The sequence below is a fragment of the Heteronotia binoei genome, chromosome 10 (assembly GCF_032191835.1).
Source record: "Heteronotia binoei isolate CCM8104 ecotype False Entrance Well chromosome 10, APGP_CSIRO_Hbin_v1, whole genome shotgun sequence".
Taxonomy (NCBI): Eukaryota; Metazoa; Chordata; class Lepidosauria; order Squamata; family Gekkonidae; genus Heteronotia; species Heteronotia binoei.
Genome location: NC_083232.1, coordinates 70,126,122 through 70,139,250, shown reverse-complemented (window position 1 = coordinate 70,139,250; position 13,129 = coordinate 70,126,122). Strand labels below are relative to the sequence as shown.

General features: G+C 43.0%; 1 protein-coding gene across 1 annotated transcript in view; it reads right to left on the bottom strand.

The window, feature by feature from the left end:
- Window positions 1-3,945: 3,945 nt before the first annotated feature.
- Window positions 3,946-13,129, bottom strand: part of SH3BP5 (SH3 domain binding protein 5) — a 42,980-nt gene continuing 33,796 nt past the window's right edge. Inside the window, exons 6-9 of the mRNA XM_060248865.1 lie at window positions 11,026-11,068; window positions 9,878-10,097; window positions 7,691-7,948; window positions 3,946-4,496 (exon numbers count right to left, since the gene is read on the bottom strand). Coding sequence (XP_060104848.1) covers window positions 4,315-4,496; window positions 7,691-7,948; window positions 9,878-10,097; window positions 11,026-11,068 — 703 coding nt within the window. The 3' untranslated portion in view covers window positions 3,946-4,314. The remainder of the gene's footprint in view (window positions 4,497-7,690; window positions 7,949-9,877; window positions 10,098-11,025; window positions 11,069-13,129) is intronic.

Below are 13,129 nucleotides of genomic sequence, written 5' to 3'. Positions count from 1 at the left end.
GCTCCGGTTATTTGTCTTTCTCTGGGAATGGAAACATTTCCTGTCACCTGCAACATAGGTTTCCACCCTCTGGTACCTGCAGCAGTAGAGCTGGCCAGATGGGTGGCCAGCCTCCAGGAGGTGGCTGGAGATCTCCTGGGATTACAACTGATCTCCAGGTGACAGAAATCAGTTCAGCGGGGGGAAATGGCCACTTTGGAAGGTGGGCTCTGTGGCATCATACCCCCTTGAAGCCCCTTTCCTTCTCCAACCCCACCCTCCTCAGGCTGCACCCCTCCCCAAATCTCCAGGTATTTCCCAACCCAGAGCTGGGAGCCCTAGTGGTAAGTTGCTGCTTCCGCTTTTCAGTGCCAAACCCTATACCAGCAAGATGGGAGAGAACCACACATGCAGTACAGTGGGCACTGCATGACTTTACAGGTGGTACATAATTTGGTACCTAAGAACATAAGAGAAGCCATCTTGGATCAGGCCAATGGCCCATCTCGCCCAACACTGTCACACAGTGGCCAAGAAACCCAGGTGCCATCAGGAGGTTCACTAGTGGGGCCAAGACACAAGAAGCCCCCTCCCCCAACACCAAGAATATAGAACATCACTTGCCCCAGTTAGTGATTTCCATTATACCCACTGATGGACCTCTGCTGCATGTTTATCCAATCCCCTCTTGGAGCATCTATGCTTGTAGATGCCACCACCTCCTGTGGCAGTGAATGTAACTGCAAGTTAAATTTCTTGACTGTTCCAAACAAGCTGGGAGAGAGCAGATAAACCTCATATAGAAACTTCTAGATGAGGGTATCACTGAGTTTATAATCTGCTTGTTTCAGACGAACCCTGTATCCTGTCCCCACAATATGTCTGTATTTAAGAGAACTGTTGTTCTTGCTTGCGTGTACAAGTACGGCTTTGTTACTGGGATGTTACTGCACAGTCTGACAGTAAAAGATTGCTTTTCAGTATAATCTCAAGTGATAGGTGCCTTTGAAAGGAAATATTAAATCATGTGCTTTGTAATTGCTGTGCTGTGATGGGCCGTATGGGCTAGTGGGAATTGGAGCCTGCTGGGAGCTTGCCAGTAATTTGCAGCTTATCTGCTTTGCAGGGTAATTAGTAAGATGAAAGTTACAGCTGGAGCCTTGACAGCAAATAAGTCAACAGAACAAAGACTGATGGCAACAGCTGCTTTAATATGTCTGAGCCTCTTTACGATCATAGAATGCATTCACTGTAAAGGCAAGTATGAATCCAATAGGTGGTTTTCACAGATATTTTGCCGCATTTACACACAGTGGGAATTCTTAATTGGTCCTGGCATTTCAGTGTGTATGTATTGCATGTTCCTGGACATACCCCTGGTTTTGTGCCTCTGTCCAACAGGAGTGATCAGGAATAGGCACAGCCAATTACTTATGGCTGTGAATATGACCAGTGTATATTGCAAAAGCTTTAGGCCTCCAAGTAAGTCAAATTCAAGCTAAGCCCTCTCAAGTGTCAGTGCCTTCCCAGTTAACCAAGGTTTGACATCAACAATGCATACCTAGCTACTGAGGCGTTCTTCTAGCGCCTTGTTTTATGCCACATTTCAAATGAGGAACCTCATTTAAGCATGCCCTCCTTCCTTGCTTTAATGGCCTGTGGCTTCACAAAAGACCAGCAGTTAAGCCAGAATGTGTCACAGTATACTGCATCCCCTGTGGTGTCGTCATTCTGTGGCTAGCCTGAAGAAGAGAAGACTAACGGAGAGAAATAGTGCAGTGTTCAGCAATGTTCCCTCTAAGCTGCAGAGTCTTGTGAACAAAAATTTTACTTTGTGAGCTACTGGTGTTAAAGTTGTGAGCTACTGCATAAATTATTGTGCTCTGGAGCCAGTTTTTCTGAGCTTGGACAAAATTGTGTGAGCTGGAGGCTAAAAATCTGTGAGCTAGATCACACTAACTCAATTTAGAGGGAACACTGGTGGTTCAAATACCTAAAGGGGTGTCAAATAGAACAGGACAAGGTCTTTTTTGCTGTAGGAGACACTGTGTCTGGTGGGTGTAAACTAAGGGCAGTAGATTCCAGTTGAACAGTTAACACCCCCTCCCCATTAGCTGGGGGGGGGGGCTGACCTTCATTAGAGGTTTTCGAGCAGAGGTCATGCTATTAAGGTCTTTTCCAGTGCTGTGATCTAGTACAGACACTGAAGCACAAAGATGTACTACAAGAGTCTGCCTTCAGGTATTGCACCATTTTGATTTTTAGGTCCCATTCACACACTGCAATCTTATTGATGGAGAAGAAAAAGTAGGCATAGTATAGAGAAGCCTTTCCAGGAGAGACCTCAGTCAGAATGTTGGTTCTACCCTACATACACCATAGCACAGTTCCTGAATGGAGCTGCATGGCTGGAATATCAACTGAACATCCAGTTCTATTACGTTTTCAATAAGACAGGAATACATGGATGACTCCATGAAGGTGCTTTAATACAAGCATCAGCAATGTAGAATGGGCTGTTAACCATAGCAAGTACCACTAGCACAAGTAGAAGGGCTCGTCAGTCAGTCAGTTTATTTATACGGCACCAAGCCAACCATAAAAGTCTAATAATTAGAACAATTTAAACATTGAATGGCAAATTTATCCATTGTTAAAATAGTATAGTAAAATGAAGGGCTTATCATCCAAGGGTGTACAGCAGCCCAAAGCACCCAGATAAGATGGAGTTTTGATTCACTGAGGGCCACAAGGTGCTCTGCCCTGTAATTCACTGGTGGTTGAAGCAAAGATTTGCAGATGTACTACATAAGAGTTACACATTCCAGGTGTCATTGGTCTACAAAACAGATACTGCGTTTCTCTGAATATACCACAAGAGCCACAGTCAAACTTTAGTTTTCGCTTTATTACTTATTCCATTTGGCACTCGCAAAGTTCATTTCCTTCACTGAAGTAGGTGGCCAAAAGCACAAATGGAAGGCAGGGGGGTATATATCTTAGAACAACCACTTACTTGAGGAACAAGTTTAAAAGGTTTTTTTCTAAAGCATGTTAAAAAACACACACAATGACCATACTGCACATGAAAACAAAGTTAAGAGTGGTGGAATAGTTTACTGTAGTGTAAAGGTTTTTACATTTGTTCTTAGAATAGATATACAAGCTATAATAGGGACAAAGTACAACAAAGTTGTAAGCCAGGAATCAATTTTTTTTGAGGGGGGGGAGTAGACAGAATGCTAAACACCAACAAAATAATAAGTTAGCTCTATGAGAGATGGCATACTCCTACTTTTAAAACTACCTCTTATTAGCGAAACTACTCAACTTCTCTACACTAACAGCTATTGCTAAAGCATGCCCCAGACTCCTTCCAGTCTTTATTCAGCTGTTATGTTCAAGGGATGCAACTATTACCAGTCCCATTAAAAAGTCTAAAAACCCCATACATGACAGTTTGTACAGATGCTATCCCTTCATGCATTATTCTCCCTTCTTCCTTTACTAGGTAGGCCAAGTTTTCAAAATAATATTTTCCTCTCCATGCCTAAATGAGGTGTCAAAATCACAATATTGAAGTGCTGGGGGAAAATATCACACAATGATTAAAAACAGTCACATGTACACTTTATTTTGATTGCTGGATTCAGCATTTTATCCAGCATCCATCCAAATCTAGAATGCTAGAAGGGTCATGTATCTAGCATTCTTTTCAAAGGTTACCTTCAAAGTATGTCTCCCCCATAACTTGTAAGCTGTGGAAGCCGAGCAAATGTTTCCAGATTTGCCACATGCAACCTCTTCCTGTCACAATCCACAGTATGCCAGTTCTACAATTTTGATCGTACTGCAGACTCGTAAAATACAGTGCATTTAAAAAGGATATGCCACCAACACCTAAGAATTCAACTCTGCCTGGACAGCAGCCCAGTTCCCAAAATGGATACCCACCAAAAAAACAAAAAATCCAGATGCCAGCAACTCCAAAACGTTTAGTTTGTTCTTCAGCTCCTGAGGAGCACAGAACTCCACATGAGGGTCAGTCCTAGTTATTGCTTCTGCCAAACTGCTACAAAACACCTCAAAAGGGCTGCGAGCTAAAACAAGCACAGCCGGTAACGCGTAACAGATTTCTGTCATGACTTTCTTTTTTTAAAACGCACAACTTGAGCCCTCAACACTGCTGTAACTCTTAGTGCAGTTTAAGGAGTAAACGCTTAAAAGATTTGGCATATATTAAATAGCTATTGGCACAAGGTTCTTCTGACGTTCAGAAGAGGTTTGTGTATAAATAATTTAGCATTTCTTTTGTGCTCCAAACTGGACAGGAGTTCAACCAATCTGCACTGTTTTTCTGTCCGCACAAATACCATCTTTGTCTTTCAAACGCTGTAGGGAGAGCTGCTTCATCTGATTATCCAGCTTTGGCCCAGTGGAAGATAAGCTAGTGCTGCTGCTCCTGTTCTTGTTCACTTTGTCAAGAATCTTGTTCTCTGCTCCTTCTGCCCGGTCTCCTGTGAAGTTAAAACGGCCAAGTAATGAAGTTTAAACTTATACTAAATAATTTTGCTACAACAGACTGGAAAGTAAGCAAACATCAAAATCACAGTTGCCAATTCAAACCTAATGAATCCAGTGATATTTCTTCCCTCTTCCACCTGCTCATCTTGGATGTGACAGAGTGATTTACTTAGATACCCCAATTGAATGCAACTGTGTTTTAACACTGATCTTGGGAAATGCAGTCAATTGTTCCTCCATTCAGAAATGCTAACTATACTAATTTGATCCATCCACTGACAAGTTAAGAGAAAAGAGTCCTAGCTCCAAACAAATGTCCCTCTAGTCCAGCATTCTGTTTCCAGTGGTTACCACTCAGCTGTTCCTTGGAAAGTCACAAACAGGACACATTGGTGACGACTATCCTGATTTAGCTCCACTACAGGGTAACCTGGACTATGTTGCCTGTAAACATGGAAGTTTTGTTTTTAACTGAAACAGCCAACAATTACTGCTGTACTCCAAGCCCCATAAATTTGCTTGTTTGATACCAAAAGTGATACCTTGGTTGATACCAAAAATGAAAATATTGTGCGTGAATGAATCCCACAGTTTAACTAGGCACTGCATAACAAAATACTTTGTCCTGAACCTGTTGGCAACAAATTTCACTTGATGAATGCTATTTCTTCTTCATAACTGTTTTCACAAGTCAAAAACATTGAGCCATCACACGCTTTAAGGGAAGCCTTAGATTTACTGCCTGAGTGACATGATTTTTACTACGGCTGCCAAAAATTTAACCACACACTAAAGTTTGGACCCTATTTCAATGTTTTGAAAATATTTATTGCTATACGCTCAAACTGATCATAAATCTTTCTTCAAAGGGAGGCTCTTCCAGCTCTTTGATTATCTGAGCTGCTCTTTTCTACACCTCCTCTTCCCTCCTGTACTGAGACTTCCATTTTGCAATGGAGTGGCCACAGCTGTGGTTTATTTCTTGATGTTTTATTTCAGGTCCAGCTGCAAGCTATGTTGCCGCATACAGGGATACCTGATCACTTCGTGAAAACCCCTTCTTTCTTGTCATGATCCAGACTGGGGATAAATGGCATCTTTTCAGCTCTTATAAGGTTGGGGTTTAGGAGACAATCAGACCATCAGAGGGACTAAGACTGTGTGTGTGCATAGGTATTTGAGAGCTATGAGCAGTGTGGGCCATCTTTTCATCCCTATATCAGCCTTACAAGCTACACTATGCTACAAAGACACCATCCATAGGATTAGATGCTGAGAATTTTAAAAGAACCATTTGTATGGGAGACAGGGTCCATGTGCACCAACCAAGTTCTGTGCTGCATGACATCAGCTCTTTTGTTGTTCCGTGTTTCAGCAGGAAAGTAGTATCTGATGTTCCCAGGCAGATAAGCCTTGAAGCAAATCCTAGTCACCATACTGCTGCTGCTTCAAGAAACCAACAAATGCACTTGGGAGAGTGATGCAAATGTGGTTTTTGTACTTCCAGTGTAACACCTGGAGAGGGATGTTATGAACCTTCCCTCCAGCAAGATTCCCAGGTATCAAATACAGATACAACGTGTACAGTGAAGATCTGCAGCTACCCTTGCTGGATGCTGCACTGGAAGCATAGAAGGCAAAACGCATAGGCTGCTGCATGTCCATTTCTCTTGCTGTATCCAAAGCTATCCTAAGATTATACTGTAACTGGTTCTGTCTGAGCACAGGAGATTAACCTTTGAGCCTGAACTTCTCAGAAACAAATTAAGGACCAAACGCAGCAGCAGGCTTCAGCAACAGCACAACTTTTTACTGCTGTGCATATTTAAATACCAGCCACAGCATTTCAACAAAGAGTTTCCTATTCCAATCCATTTTTTAAAAAAGCTGTGATCAATGGTCTTCATAACAGGTACGCTTTCAATATTACATTTGTTACAGCAATAAATCTGTCTTCTTTCCATGTTCCAACCATTAGTCACAGCCCATCACTGCCAAATTTGTGACATTTTTAGACAGAATTTCTGTGATCACTAGAGCAGACACGCTAAATAAATCAGCTCCTTCTGGAATTCTCTTGCTGCACAAGTCCAAATCCTCATATTTAGCTTGAATTGATGAGTGAAGGATTTCCTACACATTAACAGACTGTGTTAAAGCTCTGGTCACAGAATGATTTCACACTACAAAGAAAGGCTTAAATTACAGGTTGACGTGAGACTCTTGAAATACTTTCCACCATCAATAAGACTCAAAAGGTCCTGATCTAATTTATACGTGATGGAGAACAAAAGGCAAGGTGCTTACCTTCATTTAAATATCACAAGTTTAAATGTACTTACCACCTGTGCCTACCCATACATGGATATGGTCTGCTGGCAAGCTAATGCTTATATGGCATATGGACCAGCATGGGATTATACGTATATAAACCTGACAAAGGTTAGAGGTGAGCACAGAATGCTTCTAACTGGTAAGCGCTTTCTCTGCCATGACCAAATGCATCATGTGTACATTGGGCTTGAAAAGCATGACTGCAACACAGACCACATTCAGAACAAAGGATGGTGAAGACACAGAACAATGGGTGAGGAGGATGACTTTGATCAACCCCATGTATGGGGTACCCAAAGGCATCTGGAGAAGCAACAATGGGACTACAGGCAGGCTTGCTGATCCTAGTTCTCTGGGCTTTTTAGAACTGTTTCCTTATTATAAAAATTAGTATGAAATAGCCGTCATAATAACTAGCACTACAGTAAAGTATTTGAAAGCCAATAAAAATAGAATGTGCTTTATGTGCCTGAACAGCAAGCCAGTCCACATCATCTCCAAAAGACATCTTTAGATTACTAAACAAAAATTATTCTCCCAACCTCTTGAAAGTGCACAAGCTGGTGGGTGGAAGGAGTTCTCATGACAAGGAGTTCCACTGAGAAGACACTGCTGAAAATCCTGCTTCCCATCACCCATCTTAGCACTGTCAATGATGGAACCCAAAGCAGAACCTCACCTGAAAATCTTGAGGCTCAGGATGGAGCTCCCATGGGGAGAGAAACACAAGAGAGAAGGATCTTTCCAATGAAGTTAGGAAAGGGAGTCTGGAGTTTGCCATTAGCAATTTTATAAGCAAGCAATGGCTGATACTCTAGGCCAAACTAGGCTCAGCTCTACCAATCCAACTTACCTCTTTCGATTTCACATTCGGGCGAGGAAGCCCCACTGCATTCACTTCGAGGTCCCAGTAGAGGAAATATTCCAAATTCAGAAAGGGAGATAGGGCTGGAGAGATCCAGGCTCCTAGGCCGCACCACTGGGAGAAACTGTGCTGGCACGTCCAAAGGGCTTGTTGGACCCGAACTAAGACTGGATACGGACTGGGTTTCAGAGTCTTCCTCAGACACAAAGCTGTTGCAGTTATCATCCTCAAATACTTCCGAAGCCACTGTGTGAACATTCAAAGGTTATGTTTATTAGCAAAACCAGCTTCCCCTCAGTACCTACACCTCTGGCTGGACTTACGCTATCCCACTCATCTATCTACAAAGAACAGTACATTAAAACTTCTGTGCAGAGCATAGGAATGGTGACTCCCATTCAAACTGACATTTTTTCTTATCACATGGAAAAAAGGGGGAAACTGAAGGAATTAAGGGCCATCTATGTGGTTTAGACAGCAACATGTAGTTGGAAGAATGTTTCCATATGGAAGCTTCTGTGCACCTATGAGAGCCATCATGGTGTAGTGGTTAACAGTGATGGACTCTTAATATGGAAAACCGGGTTCTATTCCTCACTCCTGCACATGAAGCCAGCTGGGTGACCATGGGTCAGTCTCAGCTCTTTCAGAACTGTCTCAGCCCAAAAACCCTAGTCTAACTCATCACCTAGTGGTGCATAATGCTAAAAGAGCTAGAACTTTAGGCTGCCAGGCAATATTAGGCTCTCCAGGCTATACTACAAGCAATGCCATACATTGATTATTATTGTGGACCTTAACATGGTAGCAGAAGGAACAGGCTCAAAAGCTGTAAGAAATTTGTGTAGGGAAAAAAAGAGGAAACTGACATCCCCCCTCCCATTTTTAATCTGAGGACAAAATTCTAACTGGTACCAGACGTTTCCTAACAATGGGAAAGAAACACTATTGCCTTTATCAGAATTTAACCACTGGTCTGTCTACCGCAATACCCCCTCCATTCACTGCCACTGGCTCTTTTTGTGTGTCCGGAAAAGCTCGTTACCATGGCTCGGATCCAGTGGTAATTTGCACTAACAGGAGGACTTCTTGCCTCCCTGTTTCTGCAGCCCAAAATTCTGTGCATGGGGGACAAGTAACTTCAGGAACAGCATGACGGACCAAATAGGGGTTTGCAGTGGAGAAGTGCTGTTCCCATCTGTTAGTGGAGATCCACCACAAGAGCCAACCCTATGTTTTATGTCAGTGCCAACACCTAAACGCTAAAGATCCTATACAGATGGAAGTCTAAAAAGCCTGGCAACTGGGACCCAATTCTCTTCCCCAACATCACTTCTATGCATATCTACACTTAGATATCTGCTGAGATGTGAACACACATGAAGCTGCCTTATACTGAATCAGATCACCAGTCCATCAAGGTCAGTGTTGTCTACTCTGACTGGCAGAAGCTCTCCAGGGTCTCAGGGGAAATCTTTCATATTACCTACTTCCTAGTCCTTTCAACTGGAGATGTTGGGGATTGAACTGGGACACTCTGCATACCAAGCAGATGTTCTATTACTGACCCATGGCCCCCCACCCCATTTGCTTATTATGGTTTTATAAATAACTGTTATATAGCATGCATATATACTTATTCTAAGATCTATTAAGTACTTTGGATATTGGCTGTTCAGTACCTTGGGTGTTCTGCAGCTGTCTGAGTCTGTGTGCTCTCAGGCTGTAACTCACTGGCTAAGAGCAGACTCCAAGAGCCCTTTGGCATTTACCCTTCAGCTCACATCTCCAGTTAGCTCTGACTTTAGAAGCTACACCTGCAAAGGAGAGGAGGCAATGCCTCAATTCCAACTCCAGTCAGGTGTCTCTATTCTACAGTCCCTAAGAGGCAAAAAAGGGGGCAGCCTCAACCATGTTATCTAAATATCTGCCATTTCCAAAGTCTGCAGAACATTTTAAAAAATGGACCAGTGTGCATTTAATAAGGCAAGACAGGTGCAAAAAAGGATATTTTACATTTGTATCATGTTGTAAAGAACTCAAAACTGGATATGGTTTTCCACAGTACTTCAACACAGAAAGAATCCCAAGGAACAGCCCCCACTTTCTCATATTCCCAGGATCACTGTGGAGCAGTTATTCCCTGGGCACAACCCAAGCCACAAACATACTTACAGGATATATTATCTGACTCCAGTTTGCACACCACAAGGTCTTCTGCAGACACGTTGTTGCCTTCTGCACCCACCCCACAGCCTCTGGGCCCCATAGAAGAGGCCCGTCTCCGTTCATGGATCTCATCAGAGATCATCTCTAGATTCTTCAAAGCTGTTTTGTATTCACCCTTGGCCAAGAATAGCTTTGCTTGAAGATCATCTACAGTCTTCTTTAATTGCTAAATGAAGAAATCATAAAAGACTTCTTTACTAAGACAGGACTCCTAGATCATATTCCATCATCATGACTTTTTTAAAAAAAGATTACAGCATGATTCACAATGGCTACGGATACAGGGACATTTGGTTTTCAGTTGTCGTCATATACAGCACCTGAGGTGAACCTAGTGTGTCAGCACAGTTAAGAGTGCTGGACTAAGAAGAGGGAGACCTGCATTTAAACTCCACACAAATCACAAAACTCACAGGGTGACCTCAGGCCAGTTACAATCTCTCAGCCTAAAGTGCCTCCCATGGCTGCTGGGAGGATAAAATGGAGGATGAGTGAAATATATGCACTGCCTTGGAGAAAGGGTGGGATAAAAGTGCAAAATAATAAATAAAAACTCAGGGTGCATGATTCAAAGTTAAGTCCTGCCAGTTTCACTCAGGAAATGTAAAACCCACTGACTGTTCTGCCACTGAAAGCAACAGAATTTAGAAATGCTATGTTTAACTGATATCTTTCGGCACAGGCAAAAGCATCAATAAATATGGAGTAAAATGCAGCTACACAAAAAAAGTACATATTTGTGAATTTAGATTGTTTTAATTATTGTTATTATTATTATTAGAAAGGGGGTGTGGGAAAGGAATACACCTTTCAGCAAACCAAGTTAACTACTGAAGCTTATAGGAAAGGAATGAATGCGTGATTCTGTCTTTTGCCAAGTCAGACTATTTATCTGTAAAGGTCAGTGTTTTCTACTCTGGTAGCAGCAGATGCTGAGAATTGAACCTGGACATTTCAGCATGAAGAACAGATGCTCCACCCCTTAGCAATGGCATGCTCTGCAACTACAGAAGCCATCCATTTGTTCGAAAAGCAATCTTAATTCAAGGGAGAAGGAGCAACTGCCATTCCTAGAAAAGGTATTTGATACGTACCTCCAGCTGTACATAGTATTTTGCCTTGAGTTCAAAATAAGGCCTGCGGGGAAAACAAAACAGAAGCAAAGGCCGCTTAATGAAACATTCCAGGCATAAGGACAGAGAAAGCTGTTTCAGACAATCCTCGAAAAATCTCTTGCAAATGGCCATTTCACATATGCAACTCTTTTCAATAGATGCTGCTTCCCCCCACCCCCACTCCTCCTCCCTCCAAGCTCTGCTACTTTAGAAAAAGCAGCAGCATCTATTCCACTGTGATACAGCAGTGGCCAGAGACAGGGAATCAAAACCCAACTCCGCTATGAAACTCATGCACAGGAGTGACTTTGGGCCACCCACCCTCCTTTAACATAGCCTACCTCCTAGAGTTGTTGTGAGAACAAAATGGCAGGGGAGAACCATATGCATAAGACATGACTCTTTGGAGGATGGGTGGGGTACAATATCATAACAAATTATAACAATTCATGTGTGGAAGACAGCAGTTTGCTCATCCAGAGGCTGGAAGAGAGGTCTTTACCACTGTGGTCTCACAAGGACTGGCTTACATTACTGACATAGTATGAAGAGTAGTCCCAGGGGCTCTCACACTAACTTTACATTTTAATAATAATAATAATAAATTTATTTTTGTATCCCACCCTCCCCCGCCAAAGGCGGGCTCAGGGCGGCTCACAGACATGGAATTCCATGATTCAAGTAAAACAATGTAAACAGTTTTAAATATAATCAATTACATAATAAATTATTTAAAATAAATAAAATATATAAAATAGGTGCTAAAATACTGTAAGTCATAATATCCACAAGATGGCTAGGTGGCCACACGTCAAATTAATCAGGTTCTGTCTCAAAAGCAAGCTGGAAAAGAAATGTTTTGCAAGCCCTGCGGAATTGGTTCAGGTCCCGCAGGGCTCGTACCATCTCTGGAAGGTGGTTCCACCATCGAGGGGCCATTACTGAGAAGGCTTGCTCCCTAGTAGCCTTCAATCTAGCCTCTCTTGGCCCAGGGATTGTTAAAAGGTTTTGAGTGCTAGATCTCAGTGCTCTCTGGGGAACATATGGGGAGAGGCGGTCCCTTAGGTAGGCAGGTCCTCGGCCATATAGGGCTTTAAAGGTGATAACCAGCACTTTATAGCGAACACGGTACACAACCGGCAGCCAATGCAGATCCCGCAGCCCAGGCCGCACACGTTCCCACCGTGGTAGTCCCTCTAGCAGCCTGGCCGCTGCGTTCTGGACTACCTGAAGTTTCCGTGTTCGGTATAAGGGCAGCCCCATGTAGAGGGCATTGCAGTAGTCTAGTCTCGAAGTGACCGTTGCGTGGATCACAGTTGCTAGGTCGCTGCGCTCCAACAAGGGAGCCAACTGCCTCGCCCTCTTGAGATGAAAGAAGGCGGATCTAGCAGTGGCAGCTATCTGGGCCTCCATTGATAAAGAGGATTCCAGTAGCACTCCCAGGCTCTTGACTTTGCGCACTGGTATCAGTGGCGCACCATCAAAAGCCGGTAGGGTAATCTTCCCTCCCGGTCCGCCGCGGCCCACGCAAAGGACCTCAGTCTTCGCCGGATTCAACTTCAGCCCTTTTAAAAATAGGTTTCAGACTTAAAGCACCAATACAAAGTTCTGCAGGGTCCCTGTCCTGAGGCCACCAGTGGAATCCTAGTGTCTACATTAAAAAATAGGACTATATTAAAAAACAGGAAAGAAAACAGGACTTCCTTTAAGAAAGTCCACATGTCTCTCAGAGAGTACTGACACAAATGCATTATCATAGATAAAGGCACCCTGTACAACACAGTTAAGCCCACTTCAACCCCTGAAAAGGAAGGGGCTTAAGCTGTGGTTCACACAAATACTCCCTCTAAGCTGTGGAGTCTTGTGAGCAAAAACTCTACTTTGTGAGCTAGTGGCATTAATGTAGTGAGCTACTGCATAAATTAGTTTGTTCTGGGGGCATTTTTCCTGAGCTAAGAAAAGAATGTGTGAGCTAGAGGCTAAAAAACTGTGAGCTAGCTCACACCAACTCAGCTTAGAGGGAAAAGTGGTTCACACCTGCACATAATAGGAAGAAAGGCACACAGGAGCATTCTCTTTGCAC